The following is a 27,013-nucleotide window of genomic DNA, read 5'->3' on the forward strand; positions in this document are numbered from 1 at the left end:
TCTGAGAGAGTTGAGACATCGATATCTGCCTTTTGAAGGGTGATATTAAAGAAGGTCCATGCAAATTGTCTATCTTCTTCGTCAATGCCAGTGAGACAAGATGCGGTCCTAAGGGGCAAATCACTGTCTGATGATTCTTGCAAGGGCGTGTACGCCCTAAACGAGAGTCAAAAGCTGCCTAAAGACCTAGGGTACCTGTGATGGCAAGACAGTGAGAAAGACTAGGTCAAATGTGGACCTACGTCTTTCACAATTAAATGGGAGAGAAGCAACTTTTGCAGCTCTGACCAGAAAAAAAGTCCTGTCAGTGACACCCACCAGAGAAGACGGCTCCAATCCCTGGAATGTTAAAGAGGACTGAAAGTGTTATCGAGCTATTTCCGTTACTGCTCAGCAAGAAAGCCTATGCCTGCAAGGAAAACTACGATAGTCTTTTAGCCATGAAGACACAGGGATTGTACTGCCTGAGGAACTACTTTCGTGTCACTGACACCGAAAGTTGAGTCAGGGAGGAACCCCTCTCATTACTTTGGAAGCAGAGCTGGCAGGTCAGGCGACAGACAAAGTTGTCCGTCATTTACTTTCAATTCAGAGTAAATAAATGTTTGTTGAACAACTTAAAAACAATTTAGAAAAAATGCAGAGAGATGACAAAACCTGTAAAGTTTGTCTCAAAAAGCCATTCAGATTGATCCTAATGGCCCATGGGTCAGTTGTGATGGAGCAGAGGACCTTCAGACTTCTGTTGTACTATGCAGTAAACAGAAAGATGATAAGGAGTCTACCGAGACATCTCTGTCTGATGATTCCCACATGGGCATGTGCAAAGCAAGAGACAGAAACCTTGGGTCTCTGTGATGGCAAGACAGATAGGTTTCTCATTCGTAGTTAATCCTCGACTGAGGAGAAACAATACTAAGGCGAACAATCGCCCCATGAGGTAAGCAGTACTCTGCCCATCATTTGAATCTAGAGGCGGAGTTGCCTGCCAGTACATTTCATTCGGAAATGTATTTGACTGACAGACCTATCGAGTGCACTGCAGTTACACACGACTACCTGCAAGTTAACTGTAACAGGAGGAAAATGAAACCCTCTTGTTTGGTGATAAATGCCACTACTGTGTTGTTGTTTAACAACACTACTGGGTGCTGTAAAATCAAATTCTGAAACGCCAAGAAGGCACGAAAGGCTGCCTTGAGTTTCAGGATGTTGATGAGAAGGTATATATCATCTTGGTTACACAATGGAGGACAATGGTCTTACAGGTATGCGCCTATTACAGAGTCGATGCATCTGATAACAGAAGCATGTCGCAAGGAGAATATATGTATACGTATAAGCATATTCAAAGGCTCCTATTGATCGAGCACCAGTCTAATTCCTTCCACATCATTTGAGAGAGGAAAAGGATTAAGGACTGGATGCAAACCTCCTTCATTCTCTAATGAATGAGGATGGGAGTGAAACTGTCTCAGGGGTGGGCTTCTATGGCAATAACAGGACACCGAAGATGACTATCTTTTAACTGAATTAGCAGTTCCTGTGACAGGAACACAGAGAGGAGGAAGTTCAATGGAAGATGGCTGAGACCTGGAAGAAAGAAGGTACTTCTCCTGAATGAGTTGAATTGAATATAGAATTTAGGCCAAAGGCCAAGCACTGGGACCTATGAGGTCATTCAGCACTGAAACGGAAATTGAGTGAAAGGTCTGAAAGATGTAACAGAAGGAAAACCTCGAAGTTGCATTATAAATCAACTGTTAGGAGAGGGTGGAAATTAAGATGGAAGTAAGAGAATATGAAAGGAGGTAGAGTACATAAAATGAAAGGGGTTGCAGCTAGGGGCTGAAGGCACGCTGCAAACAACCTTAAGTAATGCCTAGTGCACCGCATGAGGTATACTAATGGCACTACCCACCTATGGGGTACTTCTCCTCAAGGATAACTACTACCGGGTCATGGCTATGTCACTATCAAGTCCAGAGACTTGACAGAGAATTCTTCTTTCGAGTATCAGCAGTAGAAGAACGCCTGTTACAAGCATTCTTTTTTATGTCTTTCCTTCTGCCTTCTTCCTGGTTGGAATGAAGGTCGAAAGAGAAACCCATAAGAGTATGTGCACTCTCTCAGAAGAGAAAGAGGAAGGCTGGCTAATTCACGATCATCCTTTGAAGCTTGAGACTTTCTAGGCCTTGCCCGGAGGACAAGGCAGACACCCTGGCATATTCCTCGACTACCGTGGTATCCACTATTCTCTAAGAGAGAGGGGCAGATTCAAATAAAGGTCCATTTCTAAGGGTAGCGACGACTTCAGAACTTACAAAACTGTAGCTCTGAACTAGGACAATGTCCTTCTTCTTAACACCAGAATTGCCACAGTTTGCTGACCGGTGCTGGGTAGTGAAGAAATCTCATAGATAACTGCCTGGAGGAAAACCATAGTGGTGTCCTCCAGGATTGCTGTCTCTTGTTGCAAGAGGGTATACCCTTCATGGCAACGAGAAACGGTATGAGATCCGAGACAGCAGCAGAGATAAGACAACCCGCAGTCGGCACAGGACCCCTCTGAGGTAAAGAAGAATTGCATCTTGTCGTGGCAGCAGAGGGGAAGAAAGTTTGATTGGGCATCTTGAAACTGAATGAACTCCCTGTCCAGAGAAAAGGTATTCATCTAGTCGAGAATGCCCTCACAAGCAAGGAATACAACATCCCTATGAAAAACCTAGTCTCTCCTGGAAGAGCAAGGGCCTCAAGCAATGAAGGTTTTCACAGGGGAAGCCATGGTCCTATTCCCAAGATCAATGTGCTGACAATTCAGTGCAAAGATCTCTGAAAAATGAAAATTGAGGGTATTCATTTCCCAAAGAAAAACCCTAGGTTTTTCTGAGGTGTGAGACACCCAATTTCCTCATCTTGAAGGGAGATTCGACAGGACCCAATGAAAACTTTCCTCTACTACTTGAGTGTATGATGAGACGATCCACAGATCATTCTAGAGATTCCAATCCCTGTAGCCGAATTCTGAAAGAGACAAACTCATCCGAATTCTCTCTGTCTGTATTGCACCTCTCGGAACAACCGAGAAGGTCAAGAGAACAGGTAAGGAGAAAAGGGCATTCCTACCTGTCCTGCTAGAAGAACCAGCAGGAGGGGTAGCTGTGGTCTGTCATCAACCTGCGATGATGACAGAATGTGCTTATGCCATGGCTAAGCACCAACCTGAGCAGAGCAGAAAGTTCACTTGAACAGAGCCGAGCACTTGATTCAGTTGAGCCATTATAGGCAGCGAACGAGCCGAGCTGATCGTACAAAAGCAAAAAGGGGTCCTGGCGTAGCAAGCAAACCGAGCCAAGACATGTGAGCCGAACCTAACCCAGTTGAAGGTGCAAACACAACCAGGGTACTAGCTCAGCATGCAAATCAAGCCCAGATGAGCCTCGTCTGCTATCAACAATTGCTTTCCTCCCTACACACTAGTCTCCTTTAAGGGTGAAGCCCCTCAAGAAGGAGTAGATAAACTAAGGTACAACAAGGCAGTGCGACAGCATACAAGAGTGCCAAAGTTGAAACTCCTACAGGAAAGGAAAACCAATAATGACAATCTAGCCATCTACTGCTGCACCCACGATATAGTAATGACAAGGTAGTCCAGCTCTAGCGACATCACACAAACAGGTCGAAGCGATAATTTACTGAAGTAAACATATGGATAATTGCTTTTGTTACACTTTGAAATTCAATTTGATAAATATCCCTCCAAAGATTTAAGTGGTGAATACAATTTTGGACATATGAAATATTGTAGTTCATGTGAATATCAATATTGGAGAAATTGAATAGGCAAATTGTTGCACAAATGAGATTTTTTTGTGTGAAACTTTGAAAGACTGATGGGTTCCTGGAGACTGAGGTCGCAGGATTTTTCCATGGTTTTTTTAAACTTCCGTATCTTGGCCTTGTGTGCATTTGGAACCTTGTTATCAATTGTTTTAAAGTTGATTTACTTTTGTAAGTTGTCCGTTGGCACAAGTCTCCCTTTCAGTTCACATATTTTGTTAAATTTACATAGTTTAATTTTGTGATAAAATTGTGAACCCAATTTTATCACAAAATTAAACTATGTAAATTTAAGAAAATAAATGAACTGAAAGGTGAACTCATGCAAAAGGACAACTTACAAGAGGAAATCAACTTTGAAACAGTTGATAACAAGGTCCCAAATGCACACAAGGACAAGACAGAGAAGTTTAAAAAAACCAAGGAAAAATTCTGGTGACCTCAAGTCTCCAGGATACCGTCGGTCCCTAGGTTTCACACAAAAAAAAACCTCATTTGCATAACATTTCACCTATTCGATTTCTCCAATATCGATATTCACGTGAACTACAATATTTTATATGTCTAAATCTATGGAGGGATATTTACTAAATCACATTTCAAAGTGTAACAAAGGCAATTATCCCTATGTTTACATCAGTAAATTGTCACTTCGACCGGTTTGCGTGACATCACAGATTATCGTCAGTTACATAAAAATACTCCGGATCCGCGCATGGGACTACTTGTTGTTTCTATATTGTGGCTGCGCCTACAATGGTCACTGTCAACCTGAAGAAAAAAAAGCAAAAATGATTAGTAGAGAAGGAATCCTCTTGCTCTGAGGGTAATTGTCCTATGAAGCAAGACAAGGCCCTTGTGAAGAGGTCCCCCGACCGCCAACCCCACCCACCCTCCTTGCCCGACAAGCGAGCAAAGAGGGTGAAGGAGGGATCCCTCTCGAAGGAGAGAACACCACAAGGATACCGGAAGAGACAAAAGAGAACAAAGGGGCAGCTACCGAGGACGCTGTCGGAAGCGAAAAAATTCCAACAACGTCGGCAATCTGCCTCCAAAGTTTCCTCCCAGCAAACTCACGACAGCGCATGTGGCAAAAGCAAAACCCAAAAATAATCATTAAAGATTTACTGCTACACCCGAAAACACGTCTGCATCACATGACGGCTTGAAGCAAACTGGAATGCTTACATCCAGGTAGGTGTGTATTCCTTCCTACCGGATGGTAGTTACTGCTTAACTATCTTGTTCAAGAGTTTAGAAGCCATTTCCCAGCTTCATCTAATGCAAAAGGACTGAGGGTTTGTATATTGTGTAAGAACTAATTCCAAGTAGCCAAAACACTTTTTTTTTTACCAATGTCAGATTTTTGTTTTTGATGGGGGTTAAATGATTATTATGACTAAAACTAGAAATACGAATGCAACTTGACTTTGTTAATCACAAATGAATATAGTATAAATAATTCAAAAGCATCAGAAGGAACAACTAAATTTAAAAAATGCCATACGGTACTATTTCCAAGAACCTCCTGAAAGAATGGAAGGACAGTCTTTCAGTAGTAAAGATTTTGTGTGTCAAGGGGTAACAAAACTGAAGGAGGAAATAACAAAACTATGTAAGCATTTAAGAGAAATGCTTAAAGCACACAGTGATTTTTGAGAAAATATCTTTCACCAGTTGGTAATGTTCGATGACCTTAGGGGCTTTGGAAGAAGCATCACCAACTTTTGTTTCATATATGTATAGTAACATCATGATGAAATACTGTAGTATTTATGTCTATTCATAACTTCAACCCTGGTAAAAACTTAATAAACTGGTTAAACCTTGATAAATCAGTTAATAAACACATCTTTTCTAACATTAAAGATTGTTTCTGGCATATACCAAAAATATTTCTGCAATTCAGACATAAATCCATTTAATAATCAGTCTTCCTTAGTTACCCAGCAATCTCCACCTAGAAACAAGTTTAAGGGCTTCCTAAACAGCAGATTTTCCAACGTGTTGTTTCATTATTGGTGCACACGCATATACTCTCTCACATGCACACATGCATGTGCACACGCACATACTCTCTCACAAGCACACATGTATGTGCACACGCACATAAACACACTGCTGTTTTCCTATTTCACACAAATTCATCTTGTTCTAAAAGATCCACTTCTATATTATATATATCCACTTCCATAATCGAAAACTTCAACAAAACTTTTATGATTCACAAGTAGCTATCGATTCTACTCAACAAAAAAATAAAAAACTGTGTTTTGATGCATGCATATTTGCAAGTGCACACATTATCTAACTTGTGTTTTTAGTTTAGCTTTAATTCAAACTAATATGCAAAAATAAATGGTTTTATGAAAACAAAAATAAGTGCAGTGTAAAATTTTAAAAAAATATAGCTTAAAATACTATTTGGTTCTAAGCTTCATTACAATAAAATACAATCCTACCTATCATGTGTAAATGTCACCAACTTTGTATATATGGTAAACTGAAATTCACAATGAATTCTGTTCTATTGCTATTAATAAAAACTTAAATACCTTTTGAATTCACCACACAGTGCATAATAACTAAACATTTTACTTGAGCAAAAGATGATTATGTGATACTATTGTTAAAAATCTGCATTCTTAAATATCAGGGGTGTGACAGTGCACTTTTAATTTTATACAGTACGTACATATATGCATATGTATGGATACTCATTCTAGAAATATATATCGCTTTAATGTTCAAAAGCAGAGAAGTTCTTGCGACAAACAATGAATACTGTACCATATGTTTGCATGAAAATATGTAAAAAATGCAATAATTCAAAAGCAACATCAGTTAGTAGTAAAGTAAATTCATAATTCTTTAGGCATGATTTTGAATGTATAGTTATTATTCAAACAGTTTAACCAGACCATTGAGCTGACTATCAGCTCTCACAGGTATTACTACAGAGAGACACTTAGAAATATGTAGTACATATGTACAGCATGCATTGTCATAAGCTAATAAAGCAGTGGTTACCATAAGCAAAATGTACCCTATTTTGTGCCACAAAAATGGTTAAGGAAGTGCTTCACATGTATTTCTTAAAGAAAAAAAAAGCTTATATAAATTTTTAATGGAACAGCAGCCTACCTTCTGGCCACAATAAATACTTGTACATCTATTCCACAAGATGTCAAAACTTGAACAATGATCAACTACCAAATAAAAAATTGAATATGCTGACAAAAATGAGGAAAAAATCTGTATTTTCCAGTACAATGATACAATGAAAGCACTAAGAATCTCATCCACTGCTGTAGCTAAATTGCATGTCTCATATTATGGATAGAGACTGCTGGGATGTTATCAACTCTAAAAAGGTGTTAAACTTTACAACCAATTAGGTTTTAATTTTTACATTATCTAAGATTCCTGTGCCATTTCTTCAATCACACTTCTAATTTAAAAATCTAAACAGAACAATCCCATTCATACTCAGATATGTATCAATATAAATAATTACTGTCAAAACATTCATAATGTAATCTGTTACACCTACAGCTTGATATACAGACACCTAATTTGCTCTGGTAAAAAATACCTTGTAGTACTGTATACTATTATCTTATTTTTTACAGGTTCTATAAGAAAATTGTGAAAGTATCCATCATCTTCCGGCTCAAGGAAGGTGATGAATTACAAAACTAAGAAAATAAATACAGTTCCCCAAAAGGAAAAAAATTACAACAATGACTAGAAAATACAACTATACCAGAATCAGAGGAAGACTGTCTGCCAGGAGCCAAGCCAGAATAACGAGTAATACGGTCATCTCGTGGAGGTCGGTTGTTGCCTCCTCCAGTATTGTTTGTCACATCCGGAGGTTGAGAAACTATGCCAGATGGAGGAAAATTAGAGCATATAAGTATTGTATATCAATTATACAATAATGACATATAGTAAAAAGGTCATTGCATTATATAAAAAAACTGTCATATGGTCATGCATGGGCAATTTTTCAATTTTATTAACACACACTTTACCTTAAGGAACTAAAAAAATTTACAATATTTAAATACGTATATAAAGGAGTAATGGCACACTGTATTACATATATTTGTTAAGTATGAGTTTCTAACAATAAAAATAATGAAATTAGTACTCTCATTCACTAAAAATAATTAAAACAATACAGGTCAACCTGAAAAATTTTATAGAAGATCTCAAACACACATTCATCATTACATTAATCCAGGCATATTTATGAAAAACAATCTGTACTCACATGAGGTAATATTTCGCATGAGATCTGTCATTTCTGTTAATTCACGTCTTGTTCGCTCATCTTCTTCACCATTGCTGAGCCGATTACTATATAGAGTAAATAGCCAAGAATGATAACAATCCTTAATTACAAAAACAATTATGTGATCAATAAAATAAAAAAATATATGCTACAAACATACATTACATTCATTATGAATTGAATTATTACTTGCATGTTATAATGTATTACATGAAACTGTATTACTTACAATACTACTATGCAGAGTATGTAATAAAATCCTCACTGCATTTAAGAAGCATTCATTTTAACATTACTGAACTCCCTATAACTACTACCGGTACCTGTGTGGAGGTATAGGTGGAAGAGGCTGCTGTTGTTTTTGTGGCATCGGATGTGGAGGAGTGTGGTGACTACTTCCAGAGCTACTTCCAGGTGTACCCATACCACTGTGTGATGGTACTTGTGGTGGCGGGAGAAGCAATGGGGTTCGTGTCACTTCAGGGGTGCCCTGAGAACCACTGTGACCACCACTACTTCCCAAACTACCTTCTGCAGTTACACTGTCTTCATCACTATCTTCTGAATCTGCAGATTAGGAAAGGTAATAGAAACTTAGTTTAAATAACTGGCACATGAATGACTATCACAGCAACCATGATGCTGGGTAACAGAGAGTACCAATTTCCTTCTGAATGGCTAACAATGATTTACTGAATTTATATGGAAACCTAAAAAACAGCAGTCAATGATGCTGAAAAACTTACCAAAATAATATATGCTTATAGTACAGGTATTAAGTACCACACTTGAAAAAAAGAATCCTTGAAATAAAAGTGAACATTCTTAAATAACATATGCAAATGAATATGTATAATTTTAAAATATGTACTTACGAAAAAATAGCAATTTCTTAAAAGATTTAAAAAATGAAATCCTCTACTCTATTAAAAATGGACTTTTATATTTAGGAAAGTCTAGTTTCCTCAGAATATGAAGTCCACAACCCAGGATTAGAAACTAACTTCTCCTGGCACTCTTCTTTGCTCCTAAAGACTGAGGCATTCAGTCAGCAGAACCTACATGGTTAAGAGAACCAGGCAACAATTATAAAAAGGACCTAGATCACTAGTAATTAAATGACTGTGCAGAAGATTAGTAACACTAATCTCCATACATCTAACACTAGTATTACTGTTACTATACTTCCAAGGGTGAGATAAGGTTATCTAAAACATATTCCAAAGGAACATTGGTGAATAAAGCTGTGATGTCTAAACTAACCATTCTGCAGTCAGTGTCAAAATTGTTCCTTATTCTTTCAATAAAATCGTAGGAATGGATCAAATGCGAGTCGGAAATTTTTCCGACAAAATCACCTAAAATCGAAGCTAGCCATTCTGCCAAATTGTCTTGAGGGGAATTGCCAGTCGCCACAATGGGTCTTACTGGACACCCAGGTTTGTGTACTTTTGGAATCCTGTTGAAATACGGGAGTCATGGGTTTTTGGAATATGTTTTAGATAACCTTAGGGCAAAAATTTTAGAAGAACAGTTACACATCCCCATTCCTTTAGAATCTTTTTTGGCATTAGTTAGACTGTGCGTATCTACTAATCATTTTTACTTTAACAATATTTGTTATAAGCAACTGTTTTGTGTGTCTATGGGCTCAAAATTATCGCCCATCTTGTCCAATCTGTGCATGGAGTTCGTGGAGAAGAGTATTTTAGAACATTGTGATTCACACATGAAGCCACTGGTCTGGGTCAGATTTGTTGATGATATTTTCATTCTTTTCAAAGGAGTCGACACACAGCTGCAACAGCTAGTTGACCATGCCAATAGCATTGTACCCTCTATTAAATTTACTGTTGAATTGGAGGAAGATACCAATAAGCTTGCATTTTTGGATGTTTTGGTTATTAGAGATAATGTAAGTAACAGGTTTAAATTTTCCGTGTTTCGTAAAAGTACTAATGCTGAGGGGTACATTCATTTCTATTCCTTTCATTCGTTGAGGGTAAAAGCAAATATTATTGTAAATTTTTGTCTTAGAGCTCTTCGTATTTGTGATATTGAACTTTTAGAACTTGAGCTTCAGCATATCTTCAGTGTTTTTAGGGATCTGAAATATCCCACTCACCCACTCAGGTGCAAACCCTGAACTACCTCTTAGATTTTCCAATGTATGTTGCACTACAGCAATGACACTTGTATTTATACACAATAGATGACTGCAGCTCAGTTGGTATCACATCCTTGAACCTGAATAATTTTTGCAATGTAGATTTTGGCTTATATACCACTCGAATGTTTATTTGCGGGTAGAATTCATGCAAAAGTTTGGTTAACCTTTTCTTAACATTAAAGGAGCTATTTCCAAGAAATGTGATGGGAAAATACATAACTGCTCTGTTGACATTGACAGTTGTAGGTTTTTGAAGTAATAATTTTTGAAGCTCCTTTCCTATACAGTGGTACCTCGAGATACGAAAGGCTCAACTTACGAAAAACTCAAGATACGAAAAACTCAAGATACGAAAGCTAATACGAAAAATTTTATGGCTCTACATACGAAAATTGCTCAAGAAACGAAAGGTTGTTGCTGTAAAGTCCAAGATTCGCCCAGACCACCGATAACAATTTTGAAACTTGCGCGCCGCCAACTGAGTAGACTCGCCACCATCCTCCTGCTCTCCCATTGGTTTCTGATGCTAGTCACCCCCATGAGATCCTTTTCTCCTATTGGTCAGCATCCTTCCCATTGTGCATCTACTACATAGCGGCGTGCCTCGGCCACTCGGTAGCAGCATCGTTATCGTACGCACGCGGTATTCGATCATTCTAACGATTTTGTTTATTAACGTAAGTTCGTTAGTGATTTCGTTGCAGTATACGTACTTTATCGTGTTGTGTGAGAACTTTACTCCATACTTATACGTAAATTACGTATAGTATATACGTAGTCATGGGTTTCAAGAAAGTTGAAATTCACGGAAAGAAGAGGATGCTCTCTTTGGAAACGAAGATGGAGATTATCAAGAAGTATGAAGCTGGTATGCGATTGAGTGTGATCGCCAAGGAATACGACCGAAATCCGTCGACAATAAGCACCATCCTTAAGCAGAAGGATGCCATCAAAGCAGCTACACCTTCCAAGGTGTCACTATTTTGTCCAGCAAGAGGACCCACGTGCACAACGAGATGGAAAGGCTTTTTCTTGTCTGGATAAAAGACAAAGAAATTGCTGGCGATACAATAACGGAGACGGCAATCTCCCACAAGGCCAGCGCTATTTTTGGCGATTTGATTGCCCAGGCCGAAGACGACGGAGGAGAGGGGACATCAACGCCAACCCCAGACAGAGTTCAAGGCTTCACATGGGTGGTTCCAGAAATTCCGTAAACGGACTGGCATCCATTCGGTGGTGCAGCATGGGGAGGCTGCCAGCTCGGACACGAAAGCGGCCGAAGCCTTTAAAAAGACGTTCGACGAAATGATGACCAAGGAAGGCTACAGTTCTCAGCAAGTCTTCAACTGTGATGAGACTGGCCTTTTTTGGAAAAAAATGCCTCATCGGACGTACATCACGCAGGAAGAGAAGAAGCTACCCGGGCATAAGCCTATGAAAGACAGGCTTACGCTCGCACTTTCTTCGAACGCCAGTGGGGATTGCAAGGTGAAGCCCCTACTGGTCTATCATTTCGAGACTCCTCGAGCCTTCAAGGCCCACAAAGTGCTTAAGGAAAGCTTCCAGTGATGTGGAGGGCTAATGCGAAAGCCTGGGTAACGAGACTTTTGTTCACGGAGTGGGGTAAATCTGTGTTTCGGCCCGACAATGAAGAAATTCTTGGAAGAGAAGCACCTCCCTCTGAAATGCCTGCTGGGGTTGGACAATGCCCCTGCTCACCCTCCTGGCCTCTAGGAAGATATCATAGCGGAGTATTCCTTCATCAAGGCTCTTTATCTTCCGCCTAACACCACCCCTCTCCTCCAGCCCATGGACCAGCAAGTGATATCGAACTTTAAGAAGCTGTATACGAAACATCTTTTCAAGAGATGTTTCGACATCACTGATACCACAAACCTCACCTTGCGTCAATTTTGGAAGGAGTATTTCGATGTTGTGATATGCATCCGACTCATTGACCAAGCTTGGCAGGAGGTTTCGAGGTGAACCTTGAATTCCTCGTGGAGGAAACTCTAGCCTGATGCCGTATCCGCCCGAGACTTCGAGGGATTCGACATGGGCGAAGCTGGTGCTGCAGATTCAGAAACAGTTGACGATCCTGAAACTGTGTTGCAACCAGATCTTGATGAGATCGTTGCACTCAGCAAGTTCATGGGGCTGGTCGTCGACGAGGACGACATCAACGACCTTCTCGAGGAGCACTAAGAGGAGCTTACGATGGATGACCTGAAGGAGTTGGAGGCCATGCAACATAACGCCGTTCAAGAGGAGTTCTCTAGCAGCAGCGAGGAGGAGGAAGACAACCCTATGACAACGGCAGAAATTAAGGATGTTCTAGCTGCTTTTCATAAAGTGCAATCATTTGTAGAAAAAAAGACACCCCGAAAAGGCTTACGCAGGTCGTATGCTTGCACAGTTCGATGAGGCTTGCCTGAGTCTTTTCAGAAACATTGTGAAAAGTAGGCAGAAGCAATCTTCCTTGGATAGTTATTCTTTAAAGAGGCCTTTAGTATTAGCAGGAGTAAGCAAAAAGAAAGAACCAAGTGATTACTAAAAATCAGAAAGTTGAAAGTGGTGATGAATTTGAAATTTTGAAAAAAAAAAAAAAAAATACGTAAAGTATAAAAAAAGTATAAAAAAAAATGTAAAAATAAAAAAAAAAAAAAAATTTTTTTTTTTTTTTTAAATTTTAGTTATTTGTAAAGATAAGTGTTACAGTTTTGTTAATGTGTTTCGTAAAGTTTAGTTTATGTATGTTTTCCTTACATTTTTTTATGTGTTTCGTAAAGTTAAGTATACGTACGTATCTGCCGTTTGTCCTCCTCCTCTGTCGCCACTTTCGGCGATAGCCTCACTCGAAAGGTAAGCTTCCACATTTTACTACATACGTACAGTATTTCTTGTATACCATGTAAACTAATACACTTTATTTACAGGTAATTAGCAGTACGTATTAAGTTAGGTATTGAATGGTCCAAATTATTGTAGTATTTCATTGTTTATGGGCCAATTTACCTTTATTATGAAATTTACTGGGGTGTTTTTGGAGAATTTGGAACGGATTAGCCATTTTACATGTAAAATGCAGTCCAAGATACGAAAAACTCATGATACGAAGGCCGCCTCGGAATGGATTAATTTCGTATCTCAAGGTACCACTGCATATGTATTCGTATATAGGATCTATTTGATTACGACCTTAACATTGAGAGGTTTTGATATATGTTCAAATTATGTTAATATGGACCTAGAGTTTAATTTCATAAAGCAGTGCTTATTTTTTAATGGCTTTAGCAAAAGTCTTACGAATACGTATGTAGGAAAGAAACTTAAAAAATTATTACTTCCAAAACCTACAACTGTCAATGTCAAAAGAGCAGGTATATATTTTCCCATTGTGTTTCTTGGAAATAGGTCCTTTAATGTTAAGAAAAGGTTAACCAAACTTTTGCGTGAATTCTACCCACAAATAAACATTCGAGTGGTGTTTAAGCCAAAATCTACATTGCAAAAATTATTCAGGTTCAAGGATGTGATACCAACTGAGCTGCAGTCATCTATTGTGTATAAGTACAAGTATCATTGCTTTAGTGCAACGTACATTGGAAAATCTAAGCGGCAGTTCAGGGTTCGCATCTTCGAACATCTTGGAAGATCCGTTAGGACAAATAGGCCATTAAGCAAACCACCATTTACTGCTAATCGTCAACACTCTTAAGAATATGACCATCCTATAAATTTAGATTCCTTTTCAGTCCTTACTTGCAGAACCAACGAAACGGAGCTCGGAGTGGTTGAGTCTCTATATACCCTAAAAGATTAACCCTCTCTTTGTAATAATGAAACATCTGTTGAATTACTGTGTTTTTAGGCTTTTTTCTGTTAACAAACACTTATTATTTCTCAATATTTTAAGATTTAGCTGTGGGTTTAGGTTATTATGTCTTGTAATTGTGTAATTTTATGTTATTTTACTTTGTTAATTCTAATGTAATTTATATTACTTCGTTGATTTCAAGTGTAACTAATATTCTATTACATATTGCCTGATGACAGAGGAAAGTAAATCCTTGAAACTAGTCGTAAATGAAGATGCTCTTCATTCAAGCCCTGTTTTTAATATTTATCATTTGTCTCCAATTTCCATGGAACTCTCCTATTGCTGATATATATATATATATATATATATATATATATATATATATATATATATATATATATATATATATATATATATACACAGGCAGTCCCCGGGTTATGACGGGTTCGGCTTAAGACGTTCCGAGGTTAAGGCGCTTTTCAATTATATTCATCAGAAATTATTTCCAGGGTTACGACGCATGTTCCAGGGTTACGACGCCTACAACGCTCACCTGGCAGAAGAAATATGACACCAAAAATGCAAAATAATCAATATTTGAAGGTTTTTTTATGCAAAATGCAATAAGAATGCAGTTTACAGAGTTTTCAATGCACCCAAAGCATTAAAAGTAAGGTTTTCTTTGGATTTTTGGTGATGTTCTGGCTTACGACAATTTTCAGGTTACAACGCGTCTCAAGAACGGAACCCCCGTCGTAGCCCAGGGACTGCCTGTATATATACATATATATATATATATACACTAATATATATATATATATATACATATGGGAAACAAATAAACGGTAAAAAGTGTTTGCAAACAATGTTTCCTAATGTGGACAGGCCTTTTTAAAACATTTGAGTTACTATTGGTTCTGAAAACAAAATCCCAACATAATAACTACTGATACTTCTGTAACTCATACTGAAATAAAATCACTTTCATATATGTTTTTTTCTGCTTTTTAAAAATCAAAAAGGATGTTGGTTAAATAAAAGGAATGAAAACTGTTCTGGGGATCTACTTTATATAAATCCTGTACTTTACTATGAAATCAAAACTGTAAAAATGAATCCTATGGTCGAACATAAAAGAATACAGTCAATGTTGATATCGCTGCAATAATTACCTGAATCCCTATGATGTCTGTCTGGTGATCTGGCTGTCATAACAGATGATCTTTTGGATGGCAGCGGAAGATTCTTAGGTCTTGACTGATACTGTGCCAGGGCCTCCTTGACAGCCTCCTGACGCACCTCTAAAAAAATAAGTAGAAGTTTGCCTTTGAATAAAAGTGATTGTCTGAAATTAAAGTCATCTTGGGAAATGCAATACTCTGTATTGAGCAACAAAAATAATTGACACATAAATCTGTTTTATAAATAAATATACATATATATATGTACAGCATAATAAACTTGAATTTTTAAAATGGAAAATTCACTGTTACTGTATTACTTTGATGGAAAAATATCTAAATTTAATTGATAATGAAAGACTCACTTTACAAGTAAACAAGGAAAATGCAAAATAATCTTCATGAGGTTAATTGTAAGGATAACAAGCTACTTAAAATGGATCATCAGTTCCCAAAAATGTCGAAATGTTTGCTGCCCACATCATGCTTCATACATAACATAACCAACACCACAAGCACTGGGCTATAAACATACATTTGGTGCACTGAAGGGGAATGCATACAAGTGTAGTACTGCTCTTCAATACTTACTTTTGAATGATAACATATATATTTAAAAAATAATTCATGACCTACCTTTGGTAAATCCCAGGCATTACTCACACAGGACATAATGGAATTCCAGGCATTATTCACAGAGGAAATAATGGAATAAAGTCACAAAATGTACATTTAATTAACAATGACAGTAAACAAATGAAGGGAGGCCTAATTCCATGTACTACTATTTAAAACTGATAAGTTAGAAAGTAGAAGGATATATGAAAAAACTAAAATGAATGTAATGAAATCTAGATGAACCCTTTAAACTTCATAAACTCAAATTGCATTCTAACTTGTTTAATGTGTTGCCTGTCAACACGCAAAATTTCCCGGGGAATGACAAGGACTCCCTTCTCTTCTTCAGAAAAAGGCCAATGGCATCATCATCACACAGGAGCACACCACTCAATACTTTGTCGTCCTTCCTCGGCATCAAGTATAAAATGATGTCACAACCTGGGCCTAAAATCTTATTTCGATATACATCAACAAACATTTCTCTGTAAGCTGTTCTGTGAACTTGAATAGTACACTATTATGCAAAGCCTATTTATACTGATGTGGCTGTTACTTTTCAGTCACTCAAGGCCATCAAAATCTGGGTAGGCTTTATGTCAAGTATTACAGAAGCATTAAGCTGTTCCATTTACCATGCAAATTGCACGAGACATATCCAATCAATGAATACACAGAAAAAGGACTGACTGTCGAAACTGACCTAAAATGATTAAAACTACAAATGAATCTCCCTAACATCATCCGCTATGATCAATCGTCAGCTTGTGGTTATGTGACAAAAATGACGTACAAAAACAACTATAACTGATGACAAGCTTTTTCTAACTTGGTTTGGTTTTCAATATATGTAACAGCTTTTAATGTCAAAGTTGACACATTGTTTTTAAGAAATAGTTATGAATCTAAGCAACGCAGAAGACAGTGGTGGAACTAGGTCACTTTGGGCCCTGGTGCAAATTATTTGAGAAGGCCTCTATTATAAAAAGCCAAATTAATTACCATTACTTGATTTACCAGTATCTAATGCTCATAAATAAATAAAAAAACATTTATATCTAATGCCCATAAATAAATCAAAAAACATTTATATTTATATGATTTATGGGTGTGTGTATATATACCTGTATGTATGCATCTATATTGTATGAAAAAACACATACATAAACACACATATAATGTGTGTGTATATTATATATATATATATATAATATATATATATATATATATATATATATATATATATATATATATATATATAATTGATCATAATTACAACTATTATTAGTATTATCATTATCATAATAATAATAAAATAACAATAATGATAATACTAATAATAGTTGTAATAATTATAATTATAATGATGATACTATAGTATAGATAAGAATAAAAACTACTACTACACTACTATGATCATCATCATTATCATTTATATTTTCATTATTTATCACCTAAATATAATTACAAATATATTACCAAATCAATCTACCGAGACATTATGATGGAGCCAGATGGGCCCCCAATCACAGCGGGCCCTGGTGCATTGCACCTCCTGCACCCCCAGTACTTCCGCCACTGGCAGAAGACCTGTTCAATTAATAACCCCCCCCCCCTCTCAACCCCCTACGAAAATAAAATCTGGTGTAAGAAGCCTACTTAAGTGAAGGCATTGCACAATAGCTTGTCTGTGCATTCCAGCTTTGAGGGGAGGTAGGAAGCATCAGACTTCTGATTTTGACACGACAGCAACTCTTCAAAAAACACTCCTTTGCCTCTTTCAATCAACCACTCAACAGTATCGATTAAATAACTTTGAACACATCTTTTTGTTTGGCATTAATTACTCTAACATGGATTTTAAATATGTAAATTTCCCAATCTAATATGCAACTGACAAGTTAAGAATAGTTTTATTATTATTATTATTATTATTATTATTATTATTATTATTATTATGATTATTATTATTATTATTATTATTATTATTATCATCATCATTTGTTGTTGTTGTTGAAAAATAATGAGAATGAAAAAGCAGCCCAGTTTTCCAAACCTGTAAACATCTTGTAATACAATTATTTCTCTTTGGAAAGAACAAAAGTAAAAAGCATTTAATCCCAAGACTTCCACGATCTCGAAACCATATTTGTACAACAAGCCCACCAATACATAATCTCGGGTCCAGACTTCTAACAACTCGCCATCTATTCAAAATAAATAAAAAGAAGGTCGTCAAATAATACCTGGAAAGGTCAAAGGTCAATGATAGTTACGAAGCACAAGGAAATTTGACTGCTTTCGAGTCAAAAGATATAGGAACCACAGATAGGAAGTAGCAGCGGCAGCGGCGGCAACGAAGGCATTACGGGGATGTGCACACACGTAGCGGTGCGTTAATGCGTCTAAAAACCCGCACCACCAGAAATTCAATATCCTAAGGAAAAGGTCCGAGTTGGTGGATTCGACGAGAGAGAGAGAGAGAGAGAGAGAGAGAGAGAGAGAGAGAGAGAGAGAGAGAGAGAGAGATTCGTATTAATATATTATAAATAGAATATACTGCTAGTACCTATTACTAGATAATTAACATAATTACGTAAAGTGTCATAGTACCACGTGCAAGTTGCTCGTGAGTAACTATAGAAATTAATGAAGACTACAAAGAGTGAAGTATTCTCATTTAACAATCATGTCCCAAGGGCAATATTTCTCAAAGAAACTTTCCAAATCTCAATAACGCTTCTATAATGACCTCACCCAACTTTCTCGGATTGACATAATGATGAAGAAACAGCCGACCGTATACCTCGAACAAAAGGAAAAAATCGCCGTTTCAAGACATTATTGTCGGTGGGAAAATCAAGCCGACCGCTTCGAAAAACTGCGGTCATCTAAACAGAAATAAAAATCAAACTGACTCCAAAAGTTACAACACAATTCTCTTTTAAAAACTGAAAAAATCTATTGTACACTTATACTAGAAAACATTTCACAAACATTTGAAAGCTTCCGGAAAGCCGTGACCTTTTCCTCGAAAGAAATATGAAAACACTTCTCGTATATACATAACACAAAAATACATTACAATTTTTGCTAATCCTCTATTATGAGTATTAATTAGTGACAAAAAATGGAAACTTATAATCTTCTGATAATTTAATCATTTACAATAACCCGGAGACACCCTTAATTTGTCCCAAACGAATGTCTTACATATACGTTTGTCGTGATCGAATGTCGTGATTATTTCACTCATTCTAATCCTGTCATAAACAAGGGTTGCAGGTTGGCTACAACTGAGAAAAGAAACAAGGGTTGCAGGATGCCTACAACTGATGAAATAAACTATAAGCTAAAATTGACAAGCTTGACGACTGCATAGAGGGGTAATCGACAGACCTTGCGATTCCTTTTGTAATAAGTCTGCTCCTTTGCTCAGACTTATATTTTAAACATAATATCATTTAGGGGCGCAGTTTATATAAGACTTCCGCAGACGCATCGCACTCGGCTTGCGGTCTTATTTCAGAACACAAAATTCTCGACTCTTCTTCTTGCGTTACTTCCCAAAACTGCGCTTTCTCTGCTCGTGAACTGCAATCATGGGAACCTCCTGTGTGCTGCACACAGCAGTGCTGACTATACCACAAAACACACACAAGATTTTACAACTCAAATGTTTACTGCTACTAAATGAAACACTGTTGAGAGATCACAAAACAGACCCGACACATTTTTATAATAATGGTGGCAAAGGCCACGACATATACGTATATACATATGACTGCGCAGAGAGAGAGAGAGAGAGAGAGAGAGAGAGAGAGAGAGAGAGAGAGAGAGAGAGATTATTGCAGAAACAGCGCAATAAAAACAAAATTGGAGAAAATTAGGCGATATCAGACATCTTCATATTGACGGCAGTTAGAAGAAACGTACTTTACCCTTTTTAATAATAAATATAACCACAACGAGAAGTATGGGTACAGGTACAAGAATTCCAGGCTATCACTTTCTTATTAAAACTTTCACATTCCGTATCGGAGATGTTTCAGTTCTAGCAAACAGAAGATTCAGCAGCCCAAAAACAATGTTTGTATGTTTGCGTTCTTGTGCTTTATCGTCCACAAATCTTATTTTCATCCTCCTCCTTCCTATGGCTGCCACTCAAGCAACGCTGGGTCCCCCAGCTCTTCCCTTTCCACAGCAACCCAGTTGATGCTTTCACGTACTAGTAATACTCTCCCTGGGCTTGTGCAAAGGACATACGTATATATACAAGACGCTTCCAACTCCCTTTCACCATTATCATCCCATCCAGATACGAACTTCCCTAAGTTGTCTCAAGGCATCATTTCACATTATCCTGCCATGTAACCCCTAATATTCTTCTTGATGCCATATTTTCAAATCTACGAAACCTTTTGATTCATAAACAACGTACCGCGGGCACGCACACAGACATACATACATACACACACACACACACACTATGAATATGTGTATGTGCACAAATAACTTGTATAGACTTACAAATACTACGACGAATATCATATATTACCAAACTCAATATCCTCGTGCATAATTCGCATAACTCTGGCCATCGGCTAACACTTTACGAAAGTAAGTTATTCCAAGGGTATTGAATTCGCCTAGGGAATAACTTACATCCAAAGGATGTAAGTTCGAATCCTTCGCTTTTATGGGGCGGAATAGGCTACGGAGACGTAGAAAACTGCCAGAAAGTAGGTAATCGCGATTTCATTGAGCTCGAAGGCCTTTGCCGCTACCCGAAGAAGCAACTGCATCACAAAGAGTGAAATCTTTAGGTAAGGTTGAGGGAACTGACTCAATGACTTCAGTCACTTCTGGGTATTCCAATTTGCAATGATTCCATCGACTGACTGATCTAGAAAGTCAAAATAACCTGGAATTTCTTAAGCTGCTTTCAATTTCATTAGGAAGTTTCACTAACAGTTCTGCTTCAAACAATCGTTGTCTTGTCTTCTATTCTACTTGAGTGGATTCATTCAAATGTCCAATGTCTCATGCCTTCTGGGTAATCCGCACTCATCGTTTCTAGGTAGTGAACTTGCTACCTTTGTTGCAGTTTCTCACTGGCTCCATGCGGCCAACACGTTCTGGTTTTCTCTTTCCGTGCGCTTTATTTGATGATAAAAGAAAAAATAATGGTTCTGTTAACCTTGTGGTAGATATGGTGAATATATCTGTATGGTCAAGGCAGATAACTGAGGCACTTTTACAAGGTAGCTGACTGATGCAGTTTTAAAAGGTAGGTGACTGAGGCACTTTTCATCACTTCGACAAATGTTTAATTACTAAGCTAAAAGTACCCTAGCAATGTACCTGTATTGTCATGAGAGAGAGAGAGAGAGAGAGAGAGAGGAGAGAGAGAGAGAGAGAGAGAGAGAGAGAGATTCATAACACTGTTGCAAATTCAGGAGTAAAAACTATCAGAATTTTATCCGACCGTTGTGATTCTCCATAAGAAACCAACTGAGAACAAGTCTTCATAGATTTTGCTGAAACGACATCGATGTGGATCTGACTGGGAGCATAAACACACAGTCACTCTTAAAGTCTATATGAAACAAGAGCACTAACAATGCAAAGAGAGAAAGTCGATGTTGAACTCTGCGGACGTAATAATAATTAAAATAATGATCAAAATGGCATACTTCATCCAATCCCTGTACAGTTACAAGAAAATTACAGTAATTACACCGTTAGCTTCAAGATATATGGTGTGTACAGCCTGTAGGAAAAGAAATGAAGACGTTTACGACCTACATACTGGTGGGACATGATACTTTATACGTTTCAAATACAGTTTTCAGGTTGTTGATAATGTAAAATCCTACTGTGTTTCATAAGGGGCTTTTACTCTCGTTTCGAATTAAAAGTGTATCAAGAAGTCCTGTCCTTCATGAGAGGCAAATCCACGAAAAATAAATTCGCTTCCTTTAGACGGAATCTGAAGATTCTGAAGCGTGACTAAACATATTTTCACAACTAATCTGCGTATAACAAAATTTTTCTCTATTACTCTTTGAGTCTAAATAATATCTGTCCCACATCCACAGCTCTTTCCAAGGAACATCGCTGGATAAGGTGGGCCCAGTGTGAATGAGTCACTGCGAGGTATACCACGACCGACCGAGAAGGTACCGACCGGTATTCGCGATCCCCTGAAGCTTTGGGCGATTATAACCATAATAGAAGAGAGGTAAAATTGGATTGCTTTGTAATGTATCTGCCGATAACTTGTTTTTGTCTGTGCAATGGCAACCGCCAAGCTCTACGAAAAAGAAAAAATAGCGAACAATGCAAAATCTGAAACCAAACTACCGTCACTGTCTGTCAGTTACCTGCAGAGTATCATTCCACGACATGAAAATACTATATATAACTATTTAAGGATTTCACACTGCAACTAAGGTCGGATTAATCAAGCATATACGTAGATAATGAGGTAGAAAGTACCGTACAGAGAATCTTATAAGAAACTAGCTAAGTGTTTTGCGAATGCATAAGAAATACAAATAACCACGCCTTACTTCAGATGGTGAAGCCTCACTGCCAACAGGAGAAAGAGACAGACAGACAGTCAGGGCAGCTGCGGATCCACCGTCCCCAAAGACGAAAGCTGTTGAGGGAACCACCAAGAAATCACAGACCCACACAACGCGACAGGATACTCATCCATCTACAATATTGGAGCCATGTATACGTCAACAACAAAGATGTGCATAAAACCGAATGAATAGCGGAGAGATCACCCGTGGTTAATACCTAGGAAAGCAAGAATGACAACACTAATAATGTAAGACCTGTCTAGAATAAAAAAAAAAAAGCAATGACATACACCTAAAATTTGTTATCACCATTACAATAAAACTGTCTATTATACACACATACAGATGCGCTCGACCGCTGAACCTTGACTAACAGAGAAAGAAAGCAGAAGGATATGCGTACCAGCAAGGGGCTGGAAATTGGAATTATCAGAGGGGGAGGGGTGGACGGAGGTAGCTTAAATCAAAGTCCAACATCCAAAGGCAGCCTACTGAGAACGTAGCCCTTCTGAGTCAACTCAAAGCTCCTACTGGTCTCCTTCGTAAACAAGGGCAATAAAAAGCAAATGTCAGACAGACCACAGTTGTGACGATAGGAATCGCAAGACCCATTAATGACTCTTCAATGACTTCATATACTAAAATCTTAATAAACACAAGTTGGAAATAAAAATGAATTCTCCTATTCTCCTAAAATGTGATTGTCAAGACGTAGTAATTAATCCTAACATCGTGTGTTTTGGCAAATTGAAACACTGAATGAATTGGGATTCAACAACCGAGATCATTTTCTCGCACATAACGATCCAACAAACTTCACGTCAACCATAAAGTTCACATTCTTATTTTCATTAGTGTTATTATATATCATTAATAAAACACATTACCCAAAATAAATAGCGTCAAAATACCAGAACTGCTGAAACTCGATGAAAACTTCCACCAAGACGTTTAAGCAGGGAAAACACTATATACATAGTACATACATATACATTATAGCAAATGAAAGTACTTTTATATACAAGCCTAGTAAGATCTGTATTGCTATCCGTGGATGAATTCTGGTATAATAATGAAAAGGCAAGTGATGACCAACGTGTTGAACTACCGAGAAAAAAATATCCCACTTGCAATCATAGAGACGAGGGCTTTTGAGCAAGAAACCGCATAGGATATGTTCCAATTCCGGAAAATACCAGAGATAAAGCGAAGACGACGTCGACACGAGCACCAGTGTCATGAAATGATTCAAATTTGGTTGTCTGTAAGTCGTATTTTTGTCTCCTTTTTAAGTCTGGATGATCTGCTTGCCGCCCAAACGCACCAGGTGAACAATCGCAATCACGAAGAAAAGCCGCCTCGTGCTATAATCTGCGAGTACTCTCTCTCCCACTTCTTTCGCGCTTCACAATATGGAAATGAATGTATGGTTTTGGAATCTACGTACTTATACCACCACATTAAGAAGGGTTCGACAAATTTTTTAATTACTAAATGAAGCTGTAACTAAACCAGTCTAAACCAGTTTATCTGATTCTCTTAAATATGACTCGACATATAAGAGAGAGAGAGAGAGAGAGAGAGAGAGAGAGAGAGAGAGAGAGAGAGAGAGAGAGAGCACTGTAATTAGACACTGACTTGGTTGCTTGGATACAAAAACAAGTGTGCCACGGTTCATTCTATTTATAGAGGTATTTATAATACAGAACATCAGACAAAGGCTCGTCATCCCAACAGCGTTTTGCCAGAAAACAAAGTGAAAACTGTAGATGCTTCCGTGTTCTACTCACGAAAGAATTAAAATCATTTTCTGTCCTACAAAGGCCTTAAACTGATACTGATCAACTCACAAAGTGTTTCTAGAATTGCGACCCCAGACTCCAGAGTGATGAAGATCCCAGAATCCTTTAGGAATGGAACGACCCGAGGCTTCCAACCACAACAAACAAGTTGTTTGTCAGCTGGTCCTTCGTGTGCTGCTACACTTCCATCCCTGACAACAAACCCCCCCTCCCCCCAACCCCAAAGCTGACGAACACTGGTCATTTGCCTAAGGCGAGATTTCAAGGGAGTATGGGGGAGGGGGGTCACAGGGGCTTAGATGTAGCTTTGTGGCGTTCTGTTCCAGGGTAGGTAGACTGTAATGAACACAAGTGAGCTCAAATCCGCCACAACCCATAATATCCGCACCACCAATGAAACTCTCTCAGCATCTCACACTGCGCTGTTCAGGTCTCCAAAAACGGCATTCTCGCTGTGGTAAGCGAAGACAGAAATATACTACCGTGAATGATTTGTATGAAGTACATTAAAAGGATCACCATAGCAGGAGTCAACACTACATTCATCCAAACATATTGCTATCTGTAGCTCACAGGCATTCCACTATTTTGTCAGCCGTTTTTTAAATGAAAGTGCTGTACCTAAATGTGGTAACATGACAAAAAGACATCTATCAACGTGGTACTCAAGTTACCATACCATTATTATCATTAACCATGAAAAGTATTCAGAACAATGAAATTCACTGAGAGAAATAACCAACCAATTTACACTCGACATCATGCACCTTATTCCATACTGAACTCCTCGATGTCACTGAAAAGTTGTTGTTGTTATTTTCTATTATGTTATCATCTTATCATCATCTAGAAAGTATGTCGGAGGACACACTTTCAAACACCCTCAACAGAATTGTGGGTGTGATAAATGTCTATAATTGCAGGTGATTCGTTAGTTCCGTTACAAAAACCTTTCGTGACATGACAAGTTTGGAGTCGTTTTTCTCACATGAAAGTAACCGTCCGTTACACTTCTGTTTTTCGATGTATTAAGTAATTTCTGCAGCTTCTAGTACAATCTTGTCATAGCTATCAAGTAACTGTTAAGCCGGCAAGTCATCATTTTTGAATATGAAAGTCAGTTTTGCATATTACTCAGTAGGCCTCGCAGATGGATCACTTGGCTGACTTCTGAAGATTCAGTAGCTCGCTCAGCTGGAGGAATAACACCATTTGCTCACGGCGCTCACGTGAACACATTTTAAAAATTCCGCACGCTTTTCATGAACTATTCTTATTCTTGAGCCTCTTTATATACACTTAAAACAAATATGATGCTGAAAAAAAAAATTTCGTTGATCAACTCATCCTCTACACACAACATAAATGTAAATAAATATACTTGAGACAGATATAAATATGGGATATCCAATATCATAATCTAGCCGAGATTCATCGTACTTTGTCATTCACAAGAGAGAGAGAGAGAGAGAGAGAGAGAGAGAGAGAGAGAGAGAGAGAGAGAGAGAGAGAGAGAGAGAGAGAGAGGCGTTCAATACAAAGAAATCTTAGGGTAAGTGGTTCTGCCCGGAACATGACATACTAAAACCATAGAGAGTGAAACCAAGCAACTCGGTATGATAAAATGGGCGACAAAATTTCGTCCAGGGTCAATTCCGATTGTCGTCTAGAAGAGGAAAATCTTTGCATTTTCCTTTTATTCGTGTTCGGAAAACCACTGGTTACCACATTTTAAACCTCATTCGTAATGCATTAGGAAAGCAAATTCAAGACACCACCGGCGCTGCATTCTAAAGGAAATCTGAGAAATATATACTGCTGGCGGTAAGAGACAATCTACTTGACAAAATGGCCGTTCCGCGAGTGTTGATATGAAGCAGGAGGACTGCGGGTCGCATCAGAAAGGAGTGCTAACAATGAGACATGAATGACACATTTCTGTTTGTGAGGGAGAGACGTCAACTTGCAGTAATCAGAGACAGACAATAGACAGACATCATTTGTCTACGACACTTGAGTTACGAGACGTGCTAGACTTTTAACAACACAAATTCTTTACGAAAAACCTCCTTTTACGGCTGCTTTTGGATGGCAGTGCGCCAATGTTTCTTCCACGCATCCTGCTGCTGATGTTATTTCATGAGGCGATTACAATTTCAAATCAGAGATAACCTTCTATTAATAAACGTGTTTGTCTCTGCTACCAGAAGTTGTCGCAATAGTCTCCTACACGGATTCCCTGCGGATATAAGGACCCTTTTGTCTCGTACGTTGTTGTTGCTGTTGTTGAAGATTAAGCTGGCCTTATGACAGCACGGGCTCTTGCTCATACAGCAGCCCGTAACTGTCTCGTACTCACTTCTCCTTTCATTTTTTTTAAAATGATTATTATTTAATCAATGTCCTTTCTACTAAATACATTTGCATTTTTTCTTTATATTAATTTCTTAAGAACCACCTTTCATAAGATAGTTTAACTTTTGACAAAGGCTCGCGTTTCTAGAGTACATGAAGCAAGGAAGGCAACGAGGTTTATGAAACAGATTGGGGAACGACTTCTCCTTTAATTAAAGGAATCCTTCCTGTGCACGAGAGAGAGGGTCTGGATCTCTTCCACCTCCACTAAAAAGCAAATACTAAATCGTTGCTTCGAGTGAATTTATTATAAATTCAAAACCATGGAGAA

The 27,013-nt window shown here is 38.0% G+C and overlaps 1 protein-coding gene across 1 annotated transcript in view; it reads right to left on the minus strand.

The window, feature by feature from the left end:
• LOC135216852 (disco-interacting protein 2 homolog C-like) overlaps window positions 1-27,013 on the minus strand; it is a 271,475-nt gene that overhangs the window by 142,363 nt on the left and 102,099 nt on the right. The window contains exons 6-9 of the mRNA XM_064252365.1: window positions 15,306-15,434; window positions 8,464-8,707; window positions 8,120-8,205; window positions 7,607-7,726 (exon numbers count right to left, since the gene is read on the minus strand). Of these exons, the coding sequence (XP_064108435.1) occupies window positions 7,607-7,726; window positions 8,120-8,205; window positions 8,464-8,707; window positions 15,306-15,434 (579 nt within the window). The remainder of the gene's footprint in view (window positions 1-7,606; window positions 7,727-8,119; window positions 8,206-8,463; window positions 8,708-15,305; window positions 15,435-27,013) is intronic.

The sequence above is a fragment of the Macrobrachium nipponense genome, chromosome 6 (genome assembly GCF_015104395.2).
Source record: "Macrobrachium nipponense isolate FS-2020 chromosome 6, ASM1510439v2, whole genome shotgun sequence".
Lineage (NCBI taxonomy): Eukaryota > Metazoa > Arthropoda > Malacostraca > Decapoda > Palaemonidae > Macrobrachium > Macrobrachium nipponense.